The following is a 22,566-nucleotide window of genomic DNA, read 5'->3' on the forward strand; positions in this document are numbered from 1 at the left end:
GAGCCACAAATGACTCAAAAAAATGTAGTTTTTCTGGACTGACACAACTCCACTATTAACGATCACTTATTACTCACTTAGGTCCGTCACACTGCAAAGGTTAAAGATTCATACGACAATGCTAACAAACACCGTAGCTGCTGAGCTTTGGCGGCAGAATTTGGGAATATCTACAAATCCAGATTGCGATGAAAATTTAAGGAAAAGCAAAGGTCAAAGATAAACGGTAGCTAAACATCTGAAACTAACTCAGTCTGGCAATGAAATCTGATGGCGAGTTGCGCCTGTGGGAGCGGCTCAGTAACATGAGTGCTGTAGATATACCAACAAACTACATTACCCAAGGTGGTTAAAGGACGCAGCAATGCATTTTAAAGATTTTAAAGCTGGGGGAGGCAGGATATTTTTGGTGCCATCGATCAATAATTGTTAATTACTGTTTAATATCATTTTAATGTGCAGGACTGTGTTTTATCTTCAGCTCCTAAATCCAAACAAAAGACCCTTGTGAATGTGTTGATTTCTTCTTCATTTTTGACAGAGATACAAATACCCGTGTCATTTCCAACGCCATCTATGGCACACCTTTGTCTTCTGGCTGTTAGCTAAGCTGTTAGTCATTAATGTTTGTAGTAAACTACTTACTTTTTACACCTTGGGACAGAATATTTGTATTACTTCGTATCACTTTCAAGATTGATAGATTGAAAGAGAGACTTCAGTAAGAAATACAAAGCAGAAATCACAATTTTCTTTGCTTGTTTTGTTTGTGGCGCATTGGTTACATCTTAAATCACGCACAAAACAACCCCCCAACAACCAGTCATTTAATTCTTAATAGTGGCTCATACCTTAAATAGCACAGGTTGCATGATTGGATCTGTTCCTCATGTGTTCATAAAAGTGTTTGTGCTCTCTCATCCCACACGCTAGTCTTTGATGTGGATACAAGTAAGTCTCTGATTATTCAGATTTTCCCAAAACATCTTGACACGTCTCCTCAGAACTGCACCGTCTCAGTGTGAGATTTTATTTTAAGCAGCGTCTCACTTCTACCCTCTCAGTTCCCACAAGCAAATCAGACATGGACGTCACAGAGAACCCGGAGAGTCGAGTGTTTGTGGTACGTCTGTGCGTCATCATTCCCAACGCTAATGTAACGACTGAATCAGTGAAGCTCAAGAGTCTAATCTGTGTGCCTTTGTTTGAATAGGTGTCTGTGGCTGTGGGCCTCGCCGTGTTTGCCTGCACGTTTCTGCTCATCATGGTTCTGGTTATTAACAAGTGTGGCCAGCATTCCAAGTTTGGTATTCACCGTAAGTTCATGTTCACCTTTACATCTCAAATATCTATAGTTTATCTCACTATATGGTATGTCAATGATCTAACTGAATACAAAGTTCGTTGGAGGTGACACGGCACGCTTTATAACCCACATGCACAAGATATTAACTTGCATGCCTGCTTTACTAAAGCGCACGTGTGAGATAATAAGTTGCATGCGTGCTTTACTAAAGCGCAAGCCTGAGATAATAAGTTCCATGCGTGCTTTACTAAAACGCATGTGCAAGATAATAAGTTGCATGCTTTACTAAAGCGCACATGCGAGATAAAAAGTCGCATGCTTTACTAAAGCGCACATGCAATATAATAAGTCGCATGCGTGCTTTACTAAAGCGCACGTGCGAGATAATAAGTTGCATGCTTTACTAAAGCACACATGCGAGATAATAAGTCGCATGCTTTACTAAAGCGCACATGCGAGATAATAAGTCGCATGTGTGCTTTACTAAAGTGCATGCACAAGATAATAAGTCACATGCGTGCTTTACTAAAGCGCAAGATAAGAAGTCGCATGTGTGCTTTACAAAAGTGAATGCCTAAGATAAGTTGCACGCGCAAGATAATAAGTCGCATGCATGCTTTACTAAAGCGCACGCCTGAGATAGTAAGTCTTACTTCATAATCATAAATCTTATTATTCTTATTATCTTGCATGTGCAACTTATTATAAATCCTCCAGGGCTCTTTGGAGTTTAACAATGTCGTAACAATCGTTTTTTAGTGCATATTCCAAATTGTTAGGCTATTACTTTAAAGGTACACATTCTGAGAATTAGACATCTACTGGTGAGACTACAGATTGCACCAATGGAGGTCATCCACCGCTTTACCAAGTGCCCCAGGGGACACTATGGCGCCATATTTTCCTTCTTCTTTATTGGTTGATACATCTGAATGATATGGGCGGAGCCAATGTCTTGTTTGTACAGGTAGCTTCCGAAACCAAACTGCAAAGGCACATGTGTTTGGGCTGCTGTAGAAACACAATGCTACAGAAATTAAACAACTTAATTTACAGAAATGAATGTTCAGTTTCTGCCAATAAATCCTCTGAAACACTGACCCTTTTAAAGTACCTGTAAAGCAAACACCTTTTCCTCTTCATGCATTATATACAGTATATGTTAGAAAAAGGTGGGTGTGGAGTAAAGCCTGAAAAACTTTTTGATCAGGCTGTTTTCTGTATACATTATACAATAACAAAAACACAAAATGAAAAGTAGTTGTAGTAGTAACAAAGACATCCAAATATTTACATATACACAGACAATATAAAATAATATTAAAAAAATAAAGATTATTGATAATTCCTCTTACATGCATTGCAACTAAAGTAGCAAGCCTGTTTTGAACAAAAATATGAACAAAAATATGCTCTAAGTAAAGCACCTGAAAAATCTACTGACATACAGTAACAGAGTGTTTGTTACATTCTAGTTAAATGATGCAATGGGACGTTCGGCATCCCTCCTCTATCAGTTGCTCACTCACTGTGATGAAATGAATTAAACCCAATGTACTGAACCCAGAACATTCTGAGTGGGAAATGAATCATGTTCAAAAATTCTCTCAAATTATAATTTCAGCTCGCTGTCAGGCTGTAAGAAGACTGACTAATACACAGTTTCCACACAGCTGTAGCTCTGTACTCTGCCCACGCTGCATGTGTCGCTCCAGCTAAAGTGCCTTAATTACAGCGAAGGGAATGGCGGCGCAAACCTGCATCGGCCACCGCCATGTGGTGAGGGCCATTAAAGAAGATTGATGGATGGACGGATGGATGGATGGATGGAGGAACAACTAGATGTGATGTAGCTCTACTTGGACCACACACCCAACCCCCAAAACACACACTCACACACTTACCCTTCTCACTATCAAAGTGCCTAAGTGGGCCTGATTGCCTAAGTGGACCCTGCTCCCTGTTTCCTTCCCTCCGTTGCCTCCGTGCTCTCTTTGTTGTTCCATTTTCTCTCGTGTTGGACTCTGGGGGTTCTGTGGTTTGCCTTGCTGAGTGGGGTTTTACAATTTGGGCCCTACTCGTTTGGCATTTAATATGCAATGTAGTCAGGGGCTGCTAACCATTCAGGCTTCCTATATGCCCCCCTCCCCCAGTTCAATGTGGCCTGATTGCTGCATGGCTGATGATGGTGATTATTCAAGGCTGTCATCCTCTGTCACCATGGTACCAGCAAATTAGCAACCAAGTTGGTCGTGGAGAGCGACGACTTGAATAAGGAAAAATTGGTGTTATATTACTTTTGATCATAAATGGTGGAGACTGATTGTTTATGTCCCTTCCCCAATTTCATTAGGATCATCAGTTTTGGGTACAGAGGACGACCTGGCTGTGTCACTCCGTTTCATGAACTTTGGAACCAGCCCACCTTCCTCAGATGAAGACTCCGGTTTGTCCAGCTTTGTAGAGAACCCACAGTACTTCTGTGGCATCATCAAGGACAAAGACATGTGTGAGTCCTTTTGTTTCAGATTTACACCAAACACTGTTTTTATGATGTTTTGTATTTAGTACCACAAGGACATCTTCAAAATGTGGTGTTTTGGCTTCAAACTTTTACTTTCTTTTGGAGCAAAGAAACCAGAGCGTATTCACATATACAAAACTGAACATATCAAACTTGTTTTCACTTATATATATTGGGCAACTAGTTTCCTCCGTTGTGTATGTCACAACCGGACGTGTACCAGAAACCCAATTTGTCCTAAGCATGTGCAAAGTGCAGCTATTTTCTGTCAAAACTATTTATAGCACATGTCGTATAGTCTTATATTTAAAACAATATAAATAATAGTCCTGCTTTTTTAAGAAAATATGAAGTTATTAGGTTATAACTGTAAAAAAAAAAAACATGTATTAAGCTATTAGTTTCAAATGTATTACTTGTGCACTGCCTGGACCTGAGAAACTAATTTATTTTTCATCATGTGTTAACAAAATTCGAATAAAAACTAAACCTTAGTTGAAGTGTGGCTGATTAACAGTCAAGTAAGTGTTGCTAATGAAGTCACCTGATTTTAAATCTTTTGTGCATTTTATCTCCAGGTGTCCAGCACATCAAACGACAGGACATAGTGCTGAAGTGGGAGCTGGGTGAAGGAGCGTTTGGTAAAGTCTACCTAGCTGAGTGTGCCAACCTAAGCCCCGACAGCGACAAGATGCTGGTCGCCATCAAGGTCAGACACTCTTCTCCCTTCTTGTCTGCTTGTTTAAAGTGTGTATAAAGCAAAAGCAGATTTTCTCCTCTTCACATATTAGAAAACAGTGGCTGAGAACATGTGGGGAAAATGGCAGCTGTGGAGTTAAGACTGAAAACAGTTTCCAGGATTTTTTGACAGAAAGCCAGACTATGCTTTATCAACAGTTTACCGTTCACTCATGAGTAACTCAGGGTTCTCACACCTTGGTTGACATCAAATTGAAGGACTTTCCAGGACAAATTTCGTCAAATTCAAGTATTGAATGTGCTGGATTTGAAGGCAGCTTGTAAGAGCTGCTTCACCCTTGGCGTCCACTTTTATTGATTTGCAGCCCATTCTGCATTTGGCCAAGTGGTTGCCCTTCGAATCTTGGGCACACCGGTCTTCATTTTCAAGGCATCACATAGTTTGCTCTCTCTTGCTTAACGTTAGTCGCTCATCGTTCTGCATAGAATCTCACGTCAATGGCAGAGAGAGACAGTGGACAGTGTCCACAACACCGCTAGTAATTATGACTAGTCTAATGTTGGCCTAGTCTACGTACGACAAGCAATGGGCAACAAACAAGGGCACATCGACGGCAGGAGACATTTGTCTACTCTAAATATCAACTTCAAAACAAAAATGTCGTAAAATATGTCTTACCTTGATGTAAAAAGACACCTTTTTACCTTTTGATCTTGTGGGGACATTTTGACTGAGTGGTTAAGATTTGATTTTAGGGTTAGGTTTAGAAGTGGGAGAGAACATTGCTGAATTTTACATGTTTTGAAACCTAATTTTTAAATACTTATGGACCTTTTTAATCATTCAAATTATGATTTGACAAATTCAGAAGAGATATCTATCGTTATACACGCTTAACACTGCTTCTATGGCTTTACACTGGTAATATATTTATATTTTATAGCAATAGAATATGGGAGCTGTGAGTGTAAGGTCTTAAATGTATGAAATGTACAGCTACGTTTTCAAAATAAAAGTTGTATGCAAGATTTAAAATTTAAATGTAAGTAGCCCTCAGTTATTCTTTTACTGTATGAAATGCAAAGCTCTTTATACTTTAAACAACTCAATAACGCTAATGCCAAGACTAAGTACACAGCACTCATCCTTAAATCTCCCATACTGTGTTAACATCCTGTGGTTTCAGGGAGAGACGTCTTAGTTCAAAGGGTTTTTTTTTATTTAAAAACACGGCTCGTGTTACAACAGGTTAATGCAAACCACAGCCAATAAAAAAAACAAGACGATGAGTCTTCATTGTTCCATTAATCTGCCCTATGCTTTTATCAGGCAGCAAAGAAAAGCACATTCAAACCACACAGTTGCCTGTAGCGCTCCTCACTATCACGCTGAGCAACAAGTGCTGCAAAATAAAGGTTTGGAACATTAAAAAATGTTCCTTCTTTTTCTTATTTAAGAGTTGCATTTTAGCTCAGGATTTTCTTATTCCGTTGTATTATTTCTTACACTATATTTGTATCATATTTTGTTTGTTACTGTTGTAACTACCTCTTACCGGGATATCACTTGTAGAGGAAACATGCTGTATTATCTCATTACCACAGTTATCACCAAGCGGTTAACTACCTTATTAATAAGGTTATACCACTGTCATGTTAACCCCATTAATACATTTTTACTATACTATTACTTGTATTTGTTGCTGTATTGTAATGGAAAGTGTTACCATTCATTCTCAGTACATCAGACAGGTTGGACATCTCGTCCATTTCGTCCCTTGAAAATTGATCATGTCCAAATCTTTATTTTTCTTCTTTTTATACATTATTAATACTGTTTATTCACTGGGTTATTGTCTCTTGTTTGGTTTGGTATGTTGTTTCCCTCCTTACATTTGGTGCCGTGTGCACTTCCATTATGTTAATGGGAATTTCCGATCCTCTGTGTGGTCGCAGACCCTGAAGGACGCTAACGAGTCGACCCGGCAGGACTTCCAGAGGGAGGCGGAGCTGCTGACGGTGCTCCAACACCAGCACATTGTGCGATTCTACGGCGTGTGCACGGATGGCGAGCCGCTGGCCATGGTGTTCGAGTACATGAGGCACGGAGACCTCAACCGCTTCCTTCGGTACGTAGACGACGTGTTCATGACAACCAGAGGGTCAGGAGTTCACCCTAGCTCCCCTCCCTCAACAATCCATCAGACTTAATCAAATGCTGGAGTGTTTTTAAATGTTTTGTCAGGAATTCTCTGGAGGTTTTTCAAACTGTGCATCAAAAAATAACGTCTTCCCTCCTAAATATTATTTTTCCAAGTGCCAGTGTCACAGCATCAGAAACAATTACAGTCCTGTTCCTCAGCAGATGAGCACAGGTGTTATTACAAACATCACTGATGATGGCTCAGTAATATTCATGTGTCCATGTTAGCCGTGACAGTGTGGCCGTCAGCCAGCATTCATCATTTTAATATTAACCTCAAAGCAAATAACATTTTTCTTTGTCATATTTATGCCAACACGTACTTGTTATAGCGTCTAAAATGTCTAAAACTTTATTTTCAGAGGCAAAACTTGCTATTTACACTGTGAGGGGACACTTTCCTTGATTTAATCAGCATAATAATACAAAAATAATCAGGTTCAGCTTTACATATGCCTGGTCTGTCTGATGTGATTAGTTAATATTTCCTCTATTATACGTGAAAAAGGACCCTTGTTTAAAACTTTACCTTAACTCCCCACATTGAGCATTAGTGAAACACTGAATACACTGTTTATAACACATTTTAATACACATAATGCGGTGATTAAATTCAACTGCTTTGAGACGATTTACATCAATAATTCATCTGAAATGTTGTCTGTTTCTTGTTCGTTTCTCAAGGCTTGAACGCGGGGAATCTGTCAAATATAAAACACTGTTTACATTCAAGTCATTAATGTCAAATAAATCATTAATTCGAGGGAAGAAGAGGGGACAAATGTCTCGAGGGATGGCTTTTTCTAAATAAGGCAGTGTGGTTAGTGGCAATCTGGCGATACAGTGAGTCTTTGAACATGTGTATATATGTCCCGTCAGATGTATGTGCATAGTTTTTTAATATTTTGATGAAATTTCCGAATCTCTGACAAACTCAGAATCTGCTTTTAGAAATGCAGACATTGTCACATTTTTGTCTAATATCCAATCTTCATATTTAGACAGAAAGGAGGATGGACATGGAAGACTCAGATAAAAATAAAAACAGGAACGAGATAAACTGCTAACGGGAGAGAAGAAAATAAAAACAAGGATTTAAAATTTTTAAAAGAGAGTTAAAGAAATTAATTTACTAATACAGTACTTAACAAATTTATTAGACCACCTGTCATACATATGAGAAAACATAAATATTTCAAAAACATGTTATTGTCATTTATTTGGCAAATAACAAACTGAATTCATATTTTTATACCCAAATTTGTGCCGGCTCACTGGGTTTCTTTTCTCAGAAGTAAATAACGATTAAGATGTCAAATAATAAAATTTGACATCTTAATCTAAAGAAATAATAATAAAACAAGTTTTTTTGTCAAACAGTACATTTGAAAATGCACGGATAACAGTAATAATTGTATTTGTTGTATTTTAGCATTAAAAATATAATCAGAAAAATAAAACTACCAAGGCTGTTAATTTAGGGCAGCTGTGGCTTTGGGTGGTGGTCTAATGCATTTGTTAAGCACTTTAGGTTAGTTAGTTAGTTAGTTAGTTAGTTAGGTTAAAAACCAATACAAATATGTAACAGACAATAAAACATAGTAAAAGTATCAGTGTAGTGGGGAAGGGGACGAGGACAAGTGATCATCCCATGTTAAAAGAATAGCTGTGATGAAATGTTAAAGTTCTCCAGGAGTTTCTTTAGTTCTGTTTGCACCAGTTTAAATAATCTGGGAGCTAATGAGTGGCAAAAGTACCGGTCGCTAATATTAGCAATTATTCCTTTTCACACCATATTCTTGTTCTACTTAGAATTCATGTCCTTTCAGTGACACAGAAAACAGAGGTATCAACTACGGGAGAATATTCCTGCTTTGAAATGGAACAAAAAGAAGAGATACATTTTGATATAATGTAATAATTTCAGTGGGTAAATATGTAATTTGCGAGATATCTTCACATCACAGTCGCTAATAGAGTGAATTTCCCATGTGTCAGGATTTCATTTGAATACTGATGAACACAATAAATAACCAGATCCAGAGCCTTTGCCATAAATTGACACATTTCCTTGAACCACACACAGAACTAATATGACTGCGTCTGCAGAGAAAGAGTCAGGGAGTAAATTAGCTCGTGCGCAGAACTCAAATTGTTGTGTGAAGAACTTGACAACATGTTAATTCAATCATTTAAGCTGTAAAGCAGCTACGTTTGGAAACCTCTGCAGTGGCTGAGATTCTGTTGACCTATTAGGGCTCACTTGGCACCTGGGAAACCATCTGACAAAACGATTAGAGCAGACGCAGCCTGACGCTGTCTGCCAGGTGTCCTCGGGGGGTGGGGGGTCAGATTGAGAATGAGGACACTCTTTTTCTTCTTTTTTTTTGCCCAACATAAACTGTGTGTCCACGTAACGGGTGGAAATCACATTTCCCGCAGACAGAGTGGGTGAAATGTCTGTGGGGGCCCCCACAATGCAGCTGCTTTCCCGCCCCTGCCACCTGCCTCTTAAACTAATAGTGATTGTATGTGGACAACTTCCTTTGTGAGGAAGAGGAGAGATATTAGGATGGATGGAGACACATCATCTGTGATTTGCTCATTTGGGCGGCAGTTACATGTGAGAGTGGGTGTTTATGCTCCACGAGAACAGGCGAGAGTCAATGTGCTCTGCATGTCTGAATTGCATTATTGCAAATCATCTGAGGCAGAGTCAGCTGACCCAGCGGAGGCCTCATGTTCTCTATTAACTGCCACTGGTTAAATGGCTTTATTGTGGGATGGCACGGTCATGTTGACTCCCAAGAAACCCTCGCACTGTATCTGCAGATTAAGGTTGTACGTCACTGAGTTAATCTGTCGTCCAGGTCAACCGACATCGATCCCGTAGTTACCGGCACATTTAAGGAACCCAGCCTAGTGTTTGATTAATGTGAGAAGCCAAGAGAAAGAGAGAAGAACAGCAGAAGTGTGTTATTGTCCCAATACTGTACATACAAACCATACACGCTAAAAATTCAGCTATACACTAAAATTAAGAGTCAGTTTGATCCAAATCCATTTTGGATAGAAGAGTGTCAACATACTCTAAAAACCTAAATGTTTGTGATGAAGGAACACCAGACAAGTTCATTTTAAACACGTATAATGACTGTGTACTAATGCAGATTGTATGCAGCTGGTAGGGAACCACAAACTCTTATGGAAGCAGCCGCCATTTTAATTTCTGACAGAAAATGCATAAAAGCAACAACAAAAAAAGACCAGTCAGACACATGTGGAGCACCTTCATTATTTCAAACTCAAAGACATGATAAAATAATATAAATAAGGAAGTTACAGCACAAAACATAAGGGATGAAAAAGTCAGCCTCTTTCCTGGCGTATCACTTTGTCACTACCCTGTTTGTACTGGAAACCATGTGCAAAGTATCACTACTTCAACAGTTAAATAACATTAAAATGTGTATTTTATTTGGTAAAAAATTTGTAGTAATGTTAATTATTTAGTATTGTGGCAATGGGTTGATGCTGGAATTACTAAAAAAGCCAAAATCAGAGGCTCTTATTTTGAAATTTAGGCTTAAAGGAAGGTGGTCAAGTGACCAAGAAAAAAAAGTCCGGGTGGTTGATTTTTGTTGTTCAGGTGAACGTAACTGCTCAGTTACTAAAACCTAAGTAAAAGAAAATGTGTATTTTATTTTATTTGAATGGCGTAATGTAACATTATTTTAAATTCCTGAATCCATAAATTGTTTCGACAAGAAATAGTTTCCGGTACAAATCGAGTGGTGACACACAGGCACACCTCTAAAAACTGATGGTAGGGAAACACATACAACTGAAAACAATAGTTCCACATATTTGTGGTGAGTAAAAAAATCTATTTTGTGGAATTCTATATATTAATTAATAATAATTGGCAACATACATACATATCAACAAACCGGCTATGAGTTGCAGCACTGCATGGTAAATACTGTAACTTCAGTGATGGCATATAAAGTTATTAGTATTTATAAATCACACTCAAAAAAATTCACTTTTTTTTTTTCTTCTACTAATTTCATAATAAAACGTACAATTCTGGTGGTATTGTGTTGCGACTAATATCAAAGTGAAAGCTTTGTCAAAGCCAGTGATATTCTGGAAATAATTCAGTGTAACAACTCCATTACGTTATAATAAATGATATATTAAAATAAACGAGAGCCCATCAGTAGCAGTTCTGCAGTGGGTATAAGTAATAGAATTATTCATTTTTTGTGATGATATGCCGGATCTAATTGGCACTAAATTGGCAAACTCTCTTCCTCTGTTCTCTGTAGAGCTCACGGCCCTGACGCTCGTATCCTGGAGGAGTCAAAGATGCCTCCGCTGGGTCAGCTGACTCTGCCTCAGATGCTGCACATCGCCGCGCAGATCGCCTCAGGAATGGTTTACCTAGCGTCGCTGCACTTCGTCCACCGCGACCTGGCGACACGCAACTGTCTGGTGGGAGAAGGCCTGGTGGTCAAAATCGGAGACTTTGGCATGTCGAGAGACATCTACAGCACCGACTACTATCGGGTAAACTTTTAGCTCCTCGAGTATTAGGGCCAAACTGAGGAGAGAAAATCATTCGAGAATAAAGTCGTAATCTTTCTAGAATAAAGTCATAATCTTTTGAGAGTAGTTGAAATTTTATGAGAATAAAGTTGTGATTTTAGGAGAATAAGGTCGTAATTTAACGAGAATAAAGTTGAAATTTTAAGAGAATAAAGTCATTTTTTATCAAAGTATTACAACTTTGTTCTCGAAAGATTGCGACTTTCATTCTCGAACGTTTACGTCGTCATTCTCGTAATATTACGACTTAATTCTCGAAAGATTAAAAAGTAAATGTCTTCAGTTTGGCCCTAATACGCCGTCGTACTTTGAGATATGACTTCACAAATAATAAAACTTAAAATCTTGTCATGTTACTAAAAGATTCCAGTTGCCGCCTTCTATTCAAAACACTTTTAATGTTCTCTCCTTTAAACTTTTGTTACGTAAAATGTTAATAAAATTCTTGACGTTGTTCGCTGTGCTCCACAGGTGGGCGGACGCACCATGCTGCCGATCCGCTGGATGCCCCCGGAGAGCATCATGTACAGGAAGTTCACCACGGAGAGCGACATCTGGAGCTTCGGCGTTGTCCTGTGGGAGATCTTCACCTACGGCAAACAGCCGTGGTACCAGCTGTCCAACAGTGAAGTGAGTTGACTAAAACGTGGATGACATCAAGTTTAAAGAAAGGCAGGAAGTCCAATGGACTTGAAATGCTGCGTTCTTTTTGTGCCCACAACACTTTACGCTGGTCGTTGATAGTTTCAATACAAACTCTTCAGCCTTAAAACCTTCACACATAAAACAAAAGTTTCTGCAAGAGAAGAGAAAATGTTTTGTTTCCAAAACATTTTATTCTGTTTCTGAATATAAATTCTTCACCATAGGCCTGTTTAACGCTCAGAACACAGAGCTGCTTTTTTCCATTACTATGTTTAAACATACAGTATATACAGAGGTTATAAGAATCTGCAATATAGAGTGTCTTATATTGTTTTTTTTTCTCCAGCACAACCTCTGCAATCTGATGGAAAAAAAATAAAAAATTTCACCAACTATACACCTAAACAAAAAGTACTCAAAATGTCGGATCGGATTGAATTTGTGAAATTTGGAAACACGTCACAGTACAAAGTTGACTTTCGCAAATTTTTCTGAACCAAAAGGAAAAGAAAAAACTGTCTATTTTTGTGACTTATGCGCAATTATTGCCACTTTATATAACGACTACAAATGCGATTTAAAATGAATAATTAAGGGGGCGCTATAGAGCCCTCGAGCAATGCACGGGTCCGGGAAACTTTTAACCATTAACTTGTCTAGAACATATGGACCGAGTTTGACGCGGCTAGCTCAAACGCGCTAGGATGAGTTCGTTCAAATGCATTTTTGTTTTTCCAAAATAGCTGGAAGTGCATTCGAAATTTGGAAATTTTGAGTCTACCAGGTTTGGTTCAAATTGGAACAACTATGTGCGACTGAGACACGATAGAAAAAATCAGAAATTTAGCATTTAACGCAATTCCCAAAATCCTAAAAATTCTTAAAAAATGGAGTTAGTAAGCCTGACCAACTCACCAAATTTTGTCCCATCCGACGACTTTCGTCTGAACATGACCCGACTTCTGGGGGCGCTATAGAGCCCTGGAACTATGAACAGGTATGTGCCCTATGCCACTATCGCATTTTTCGCCGACCCGATCTCTGTGCCAAAATTTCATGAGTTTTTATGCACGATAGCCCCCTCAAAAATGAGAGCAACGTCGGAGAAAAATAATAATCTCAACAGGAACAATAGGAGCTGTTTCGGCCTCTGCCAATTGTGGCTCGGGCCCTAATTAGTTTTATTTTACCATTAAAAATATCCTTTCGGTTAAAGAGTGTCCACAATGGTGTATTGACCATTTTTAATAATTACCAATGCTGTTAATTTAGGGCAGCTGTGGCTTTGGTTGGTGTTCTAATACATTTCTAAATCGCTGTATATGTAGTGTAAATAAAAAAATATGAAGTTTATTTATGAGTTTATTAAATCTGTCGCAGTGTTCTGGAACAGCCGGTCAGGTTATCGATAACTCGATGAACAGGAAGTAAATCACTTTAATCCGTTAATTTAAATCAAAAGATTTTCTGCTGTTCCTGTGATTTATGTCCAATTTTTTAAATATAATTCAGTTTGCACTTTGACCTCTGGGTCATTACGACTGTCACTTTTCATTATTCTCTGAAGCTTTACAGTTGAAGTGTACATTTCCATGATTGTATTTGCATTCATTTCACTTTTCGGAGCACGACTTTAACTTGAAGGGGATTTTTTTTTAAATGACAACATGCTTCGGTAAAGGTTGTGAATATGGCTTTCACGTTTCCCAACGCAGCTGTAGAAGCTGCAGAGCGTGTGTTGTTGAAGTTTTATGTTGCCCCGCGCTCTTAAACGAATCAATAACTTCATAGTAATTAAGGCCAGTCTAGCCTTTTTAGCTCAAGCACCAAGACGTGGGACTCCATCGCAACCACAGCGGTGCTATTAAAGCACATAAACCCTCTCTGCTTTCAAGAGAAGGGTAGATCACTTTCCCTCCGCGCTCAATCCTAATCCGATTGGTTTTCATTTGTACCCGAGGCCAATGAGCCGTAACCTCGTTATCCTAATCCGTCTCGGGCCAGTTGGCGCACAGGTGAAATTATCATGTTGCCCAAACACACAGTGGCACAGATGAATCACAACCAAATTACGCACACATGGCACTTGTCATGGCGGCGTCTGTTTGTAGCCGAGTCTCAAACCCACGACACTCCTGACTGAAGAGGAGAGGCTGTAAAACAGAAGCCAAACTCTGAAAGAACTCCCTCGCCCACTCTCCCGGAAGGAGGAAGCCGCGGTCACCATAGCAACGGACACACACTTTATCCTTATAAGGATAAGCGGAGTGAGAGTGGGTCACAAAACCGCAGCGCACTTAAATATAATAAAGGCACCTACAATATGTTGATATATAACCTATATGATAATAAGTTATTAATATTATAATAATAATCCTAAATGTGGGATTACTTGATCCTGCGATCAATTCGTATCCATGTCGACCGAATCTCAACGCGAGTATGTTTTTTTTATGCTTTTTGACAATCGCTATCTTACCCCATACCACCGTACATACCCTCTGTGGCTTTAATGCTAACTGAAAGCTACATAAATTATATTCTATTTGGGAAGGAAGAGTGAGATGAAACTAGATGTTGTTATATTTTACACACTGTACCTATTATTATGGCGACGTGTGAACATGCATAGGGCGCGGTTTAGAATCAGGGCCTTTGTGTGTGTGAGGCTCAGCGCTGACACCCCTCTTCTGTTCATTGGATCAAGCCGAGGTTAACGATGGTGGAAGAGATGGAGTCAGTAACCCTTCAAATGGAGAGAGAGCGAGAGAGCAGGGAAATCATCTCTCCCTCTCTCTCTCTCTCTCTCTCATCCTTGACAGTGATTTATTCACAGAGCGACGAGAGCGTGTGAACTCAATCAGTCACCGCAGCCATTAGTGTCAGAGCGGCGCTTACTCACATTTTGGCTGCGCTCACTTGTCCCCCAAGGTCACTGCTAATAGACACACGTGCAAATCTGTGGGTAATAAAGAAAAAAAAAAAAAGGTGCACTTCTCCTCAGTGCAGGAGAGAAAGACTCATTCACAGGATTATTCTGTGTGAATTAATCCTTTTTTTTATAATATAATAAATAAAAGGGGGGGTCACATTTTTGAAAAAGAGCTCAGTACTCTAGATAATGAAGAGGGTTTTTATTAGAACATTTTCTTTAGTTAATGTTTTATATTTAATCATTTTTATTATTGTTATTGTTATCATTATTATTATTATTATTATTGTTATTATTAAAACCGCTGATTTTCTCTATGGGTTCTGGTGCTAGAGGAAAGCAACACGATTTTCTTTTGTTTTTTGTTGGAAATCAGCTTTTCTACAATTGATTATCATGTTTTTAAGTGAGCGTACACAGAGTTTACTCGTTCAGCTGTTGTTAAGTAGCTATATCTGCTCATTTTTGTTGTCACCTCTCACAACCTCACTTCAAAAATCCTGCTCTGTCCCTTTAAGTATGTTGATATTTTTGTATAGTAACAGCTAAAAGCTAAAACTACACACTCTCAGTGATACGAGTGTGTAGTATTGATTCGGGGTCCTTTAATACTACTTAAATCTCAAATATCATTATCGACCATGAAACGCAGGAGTCACATGACACCATTAAAGGCACCGCACGTGAGACAGTGTGATTCATCTGAAGTTTGGGTGAAGTGATGAAGCAGTTTGTACATTTGTTTAACCACCAGGGAGCGTACGTTGATACTTAATATATCATTTTTAATATGAAACTTATTTCAATTTCAATTTTTTTTTTTTTTTCTCCAGGCCATTGAATGCATCACGCAGGGACGGGAGCTGGAGAGGCCTCGCACCTGCCCCAAGGAGGTGTATCTGCTGATGCAGGGCTGCTGGCAGAGGGAGCCGCAGCAGAGGATGGTCATCAAGGACATCCACAGCCGCCTGCTGGCCCTCGTTAAGAACCCGCCGGTTTATCTGGACATCCTGGGATGAAAGGGGGTCAAGGAGGAAACCAGGGAGGCTTTAAAAGTCAGCTTTTTTTTTTCTTTTTCTCCTTTTACCCAGTAAAAGGTCGGTAGGGTGTTGAATCTCCCGTGCAGTTGCTGCTTTTTTCCCAGCTTGATGGATTGTACAAAGAGTTCCTTCATTTTTCAAGCCTGATTTACTCCTCCCACGATGCCACGTGGTTCTCTTGAAACCTGTCAAATGTTTACCAAAGTTGTTGTGAGGCTGGAGCCTGATCTGAGGGGGACATGCATGTGATTTCAGGCCACGGCTCGTCAGAGGTTTGTGAGCCGAGCTTCGTGCGTGTGTGTTTTGTGCAACTCTGTCTGCCCGACAGTCGCTTCGAAAGGCAAATTTAAAAGATAAATAAATAAACAGAACAGGAGGACGTTTCGTCCCGAAAAGTCGATTTACAGATTTTGGGGGATAGCAGACGGTTCCTTTGTACAGTACAGTCACAGACTTTTTGGAGTAAGTTTTTTAATGATATGCGAGGTTATTTAAAGGTTATTTAGAGGCTTTCAGTAAATGTATATAAAGGCTAAAGTTGAAACAATGTAATAAATTTCCCTTGAGAGCTTGTTTGTTTTTCCATCCAATGTATGATATATGAGTATTTTTCAAAAAAGAAAAAGCAAGAACAAATTGTATATGAGGAGTGGAAAGTGTGTCTTGGTATATTATAATAATAATAATAATAACAATAATAATAGTAACAACAACGTCTGTGTTTACATTTACATGCTGTGTCAGTTTTGCTGTTAAATATGATACATTAAAAAAAAAGAAGTTTGACTTATGGCCTGAGAATGTGACTCAGAGTTAGAGATGAGATGATTATGAATTATATCACGTATTGTGATGAATGCATTTTTAAAAAGCGCTTATATTAAGATGATTGTGGCGAAATTCCATCGTCGTGATAAACACGGAAATGTGGAAAATTATGGAATTTCATTTGTGTCAATATTTATCAAATGACACTTTTTAAGAAGCAAAAACATATCGATTTAATCATTAAAAAAGATTGTATTTTATTGTTTAAAAATACACTTCTTCAGTCCTTTGCGCTCCCTCCCTTGTTCTTTGCACTCCCTCACTTGTTCTATGCGCTCCCTCCCTTGTTCTTTGTGCCATGTTTTTTTGCTTGCGGACGGGCCTTAGGACGCTGCCTGCTGAGGGAAGTGATCTTAAAAAGTGTTGTTTGAACATATTGACACAAATCTAATTCCATAGAAAATCATTGAAATTTCTAAATGAGTGACTTGAAAACGCTGTGTATCTCAACAAGTGCCACAAGGGAGATCCAGTCTGCGTCTTTCCTGTCATTCCAGTATCTCGTGATTTATGAGTTCACCACTTTCGACATTTCATACATGAACCCTTTAACACCAAGCAGCAGACTACACCTTTGCGTTGGAAAAATACCAACGGTTTCTGAAAGCTGAAGAAGTTGCACGTCAAAGACAATATGTGGTTATTTCAGTAATTTTTACTCGCACTGTGGCAGGAAGCCGGCGAATCAGCGTCTTTGTCACCGGAGAGGAGGGAGTTGGAATAATTGCTGTATAAATATGTTGTATACTGTTCAAAATTCAAATTCAACACAAAAGCTGGTGTTCGTGTACAACTGCAGTGTCTTTTTCTCAATAAAACTTTTTGTTTTTCTTCATTTTAATTTGTTAATACACCATTTTAACACAAAAGCACGTAGTTACAGGGTATGTCGTCCAAAATGGGACAAAAAAGTCATAGTATAGTATGTTGTCCAAAATCGCTCAAAAAAGTCATAGTATAGTATGTCGTCCGAAATCGCTCAAAAAAGTCATAGTATAGTATGTCATCCAAAATCGCTCGAAAAAGTCATAGTATAGTATGTCGTCCAAGATTGCTCAAAAAAGTCATAGTATAGTATGTTGTCCAAAATGTGACAAAAAAGTCATAGTATAGTATGTCGTCCAAAATCGCTCAAAAAAGTCATAGTATAGTATGTCGTCCAAAATCGCTCAAAAAAGTCATAGTATAGTATGTCGTCCAAAATCGCTCAAAAAAGTCATAGTATAGTATGTCGTCCAAAATCGCTCAAAAAAGTCATAGTATAGTATGTCGTCCAAAATTGCTCAATAAAGTCATAGTATAGTATGTCGTCCAAAATCGCTAAAATAAGTCATAGTATAGTATGTCGTCCAAAATCGCTAAAATAAGTCATAGTATAGTATGCTGTCCAAAATCGCTCAAAAAAGTCATAGTATAGTATGTCGTCCAAAATCGCTCAAAAGTTCTAGTATAGTATGTTGTCCAAAATGTGACAAAAAAGTCATAGTATAGTATGTCGTCCAAAATGTGACAAAAAAGTCATAGTATTGTATGTCGTCCAAAATCAGTCAAAAAAGTCATAGTATAGTATGTCGTCCAAAATTAGTGAAAAAAGTCATAGTATAGTATGTCGTCTAAAATCGCTCAATAAAGTCATAGTATAGTATGTCGTCCAAAAATTTGACAAAAAGTCATAGTATAGTATGTCGTCCAAAATCACTCAAAATTGTCATAGTATAGTATATTGTACAAAATGTGAAAAAAAGTCATAGAATAGTATGTGGTCCAAAATGTGACAAGAAAGTCATAGTATAGTATGTTGTCCAAAATTTGACAGAGTCATAGGTTAGTATGTCTTCCGAAATGACCAAAAGCGTTCGTATTTCTTATGGGAGTGGGATTTGAACCTGCTCTTCCTGATAGTAGCTGGTTCAAAAAGGGACACGTAGACCACTCTGCCAAACTGCAAAACAGGAAGTTATAGGTTTGCATTATATTTGATCCACGAAAAAGTCATAGTATAGTATGTCGTCCAAAATCGCTCAAAAAAGTCATAGTATAGTATGTCATCCAAAATTGCTCAAAATTGTCATAGTATAGTATGTCGTCCAAAATCGCTCAAAAAAGTCATAGTATAGTATGTCGTCCAAAATTGCTCAAAAAAGTCATAGTATTGTATGTCTTCCAAAATCACTCAAAAGGTCATAGGATAGTATGTCGTCCAAAATTGCTCAAAATTGTCATAGTATAGTATGTCGTCCAAAATCGCTCAAAAAAGTCATAGTATAGTATGTCGTCCAAAATCGCTCAAAAAAGTCATAGTATAGTATGTCGTCCAAAATTGCTCAATAAAGTCATAGTATAGTATGTCATCCGAAATTGCTCAAAAAAGTCATAGTATAGTATGTCGTCCAAAATCGCTCAAAATTGTCATAGTATAGTATGTCGTCCAAAATCGCTCAAAAAAGTCATAGTATAGTATGTCGTCCAAAATCACTCAAAAAAGTCATAGTATAGTATGTCGTGTAAAATCGCTCAAAAAAGTCATAGTATAGTATGTCGTGTAAAATCGCTCAAAAAAGTCATAGTATAGTATGTCGTCCAAAATTTGACAAAAAGTCATAGTATAGTATGTCGTCCAAAATCACTCAAAAAACTCATAGTATAGTATGTCGTCCAAAATCACTCAAAAAACTCATAGTATAGTATGTCGTCCAAAATGTGACAAAAAAGTCATAGTATAGTATGTCGTCCAAAATCGCTCAAAATTGTCATAGTATAGTATATTGTACAAAATGTGAAAAAAAGTCATAGTATAGTATGTGGTCCAAAATGTGACAAGAAAGTCATAGTATAGTATGTTGCCCAAAATTTGACAGAGTCATAGGTTAGTATGTCTTCCGAAATGACCAAAAGCGTTCGTATTTCTGATGGGAGTGGGATTTGAACCTGCTCTTCCTGATAGTAGCTGGTTCAAAAAGGGACACGTAGACCACTCTGCCAAACTGCAAAACAGGAATTTATAGGTTTGCATGCTATTTGATCCAAGAAAAAGTCATAGTATAGTATGTCGTCCAAAATCGCTCAAAAAAGTCATAGTATAGTATGTCGTCCAAAATCACTCAAAAAAGTCATAGTATAGTATGTCGTCCAAAATCGCTCAAAAAAGTCATAGTATAGTATGTTGTCCAAAATTGCTCAAAAAAGTCATAGTATTGTATGTCTTCCAAAATCACTCAAAAGGTCATAGTATAGTATGTCGTCCAAAATTGCTCAAAATTGTCATAGTATAGTATGTCGTCCAAAATCACTCAAAAAAGTCATAGTATAGTATGTCGTCCAAAATCGCTCAAAAAAGTCATAGTATAGTATGTCGTCCAAAATTGCTCAATAAAGTCATAGTATAGTATGTCATCCGAAATTGCTCAAAAAAGTCATAGTATAGTATGTCGTCCAAAATCGCTCAAAATTGTCATAGTATAGTATGTCGTCCAAAATCGCTCAAAAAAGTCATAGTATAGTATGTTGTCCAAAATGTGACAATAAAGTCATAGTATAGTATGTCGTCCAAAATCGCTCAAAAAAGTCATAGTATAGTATGTCGTCCAAAATCGCTCAAAAAAGTCATAGTATAGTATGTCGTCCAAAATCGCTCAAAAAAGTCATAGTATAGTATGTCGTCCAAAATCGCTCAAAAAAGTCATAGTATAGTATGTCGTCCAAAATTAGTGAAAAAAGTCATAGTATAGTATGTCGTCCAAAATCGCTAAAATAAGTCATAGTATAGTATGTCGTCCAAAATCGCTAAAATAAGTCATAGTATAGTATGCTGTCCAAAATCGCTCAAAAAAGTCATAGTATAGTATGTCGTCCAAAATCGCTCAAAAGTTCTAGTATAGTATGTTGTCCAAAATGTGACAAAAAAGTCATAGTATAGTATGTCGTCCAAAATGTGACAAAAAAGTCATAGTATTGTATGTCGTCCAAAATCAGTCAAAAAAGTCATAGTATAGTATGTTGTCCAAAATTTGACAAAAAGTCATAGTATAGTATGTCGTCCAAAATTTGACAAAAAGTCATAGTATAGTATGTCGTCCAAAATCACTCAAAATTGTCATAGTATAGTATATTGTACAAAATGTGAAAAAAAGTCATAGTATAGTATGTGGTCCAAAATGTGACAAGAAAGTCATAGTATAGTATGTTGTCCAAAATTTGACAGAGTCATAGGTTAGTATGTCTTCCGAAATGACCAAAAGCGTTCGTATTTCTTATGGGAGTGGGATTTGAACCTGCTCTTCCTGATAGTAGCTGGTTCAAAAAGGGACACGTAGACCACTCTGCCAAACTGCAAAACAGGAAGTTATAGGTTTGCATTATATTTGATCCACGAAAAAGTCATAGTATAGTATGTCGTCCAAAATCGCTCAAAAAAGTCATAGTATAGTATGTCCTCCAAAATTGCTCAAAATTGTCATAGTATAGTATGTCGTCCAAAATCACTCAAAAAAGTCATAGTATAGTATGTCGTCCAAAATCGCTCAAAAAAGTCATAGTATAGTATGTCGTCCAAAATTGCTCAAAAAAGTCATAGTATTGTATGTCTTCCAAAATCACTCAAAAGGTCATAGTATAGTATGTCGTCCAAAATGTGACAAAAAAGTCATAGTATTGTATGTCGTCCAAAATCAGTCAAAAAAGTCATAGTATAGTATGTCGTCCAAAATTAGTGAAAAAAGTCATAGTATAGTATGTCGTCTAAAATCGCTCAAAAAAGTCATAGTATAGTATGTCGTCCAAAATTTGACAAAAAGTCATAGTATAGTATGTCGTCCAAAATCACTCAAAATTGTCATAGTATAGTATATTGTACAAAATGTGAAAAAAAGTCATAGTATAGTATGTGGTCCAAAATGTGACAAGAAAGTCATAGTATAGTATGTTGTCCAAAATTTGACAGAGTCATAGGTTAGTATGTCTTCCGAAATGGCCCAAAAGCGTTCGTATTTCTTATGGGAGTGGGATTTGAACCTGCTCTTCCTGATAGTAGCTGGTTCAAAAAGGGACACGTAGACCACTCTGCCAAACTGCAAAACAGGAAGTTATAGGTTTGCATTATATTTGATCCACGAAAAAGTCATAGTATAGTATGTCGTCCAAAATCGCTCAAAAAAGTCATAGTATAGTATGTCGTCCAAAATTGCTCAAAATTGTCATAGTATAGTATGTCGTCCAAAATCACTCAAAAAAGTCATAGTATAGTATGTCGTCCAAAATCGCTCAAAAAAGTCATAGTATAGTATGTCGTCCAAAATTGCTCAAAAAAGTCATAGTATTGTATGTCTTCCAAAATCACTCAAAAGGTCATAGTATAGTATGTCATCCAAAATTGCTCAAAATTGTCATAGTATAGTATGTCGTCCAAAATCGCTCAAAAAAGTCATAGTATAGTATGTCGTCCAAAATTGCTCAAAAAAGTCATAGTATTGTATGTCTTCCAAAATCACTCAAAAGGTCATAGTATAGTATGTCATCCAAAATTGCTCAAAATTGTCATAGTATAGTATGTCGTCCAAAATCGCTCAAAAAAGTCATAGTATAGTATGTCGTCCAAAATCGCTCAAAAAAGTCATAGTATAGTATGTCGTCCAAAATTGCTCAATAAAGTCATAGTATAGTATGTCATCCGAAATTGCTCAAAAAAGTCATAGTATAGTATGTCGTCCAAAATCGCTCAAAATTGTCATAGTATAGTATGTCGTCCAAAATCGTCAAAAAAGTCATAGTATAGTATGTCGT

General features: G+C 37.7%; 1 protein-coding gene across 2 annotated transcripts in view; it reads left to right on the forward strand.

Moving 5' to 3' along the window:
* The window catches only part of ntrk1 (neurotrophic tyrosine kinase, receptor, type 1), a 35,902-nt gene extending 18,279 nt beyond the window's left edge, over positions 1-17,623 (forward strand). Inside the window, exons 9-17 of one of the 2 annotated variants that reach the window (XM_058647542.1) lie at positions 934-951; positions 1,065-1,123; positions 1,214-1,316; positions 3,660-3,815; positions 4,409-4,539; positions 6,486-6,658; positions 11,064-11,304; positions 11,815-11,973; positions 15,754-17,623. In XM_058647542.1, coding sequence (XP_058503525.1) covers positions 934-951; positions 1,065-1,123; positions 1,214-1,316; positions 3,660-3,815; positions 4,409-4,539; positions 6,486-6,658; positions 11,064-11,304; positions 11,815-11,973; positions 15,754-15,939 — 1,226 coding nt within the window. In that variant the 3' untranslated portion in view covers positions 15,940-17,623. The remainder of the gene's footprint in view (positions 1-933; positions 952-1,064; positions 1,124-1,213; positions 1,317-3,659; positions 3,816-4,408; positions 4,540-6,485; positions 6,659-11,063; positions 11,305-11,814; positions 11,974-15,753) is intronic. The other variant, XM_058647543.1, reaches the window with a different exon arrangement.
* Positions 17,624-22,566: the final 4,943 nt, after the last annotated feature.

The sequence above is a fragment of the Solea solea genome, chromosome 13 (genome assembly GCF_958295425.1).
Source record: "Solea solea chromosome 13, fSolSol10.1, whole genome shotgun sequence".
NCBI lineage: Eukaryota > Metazoa > Chordata > Actinopteri > Pleuronectiformes > Soleidae > Solea > Solea solea.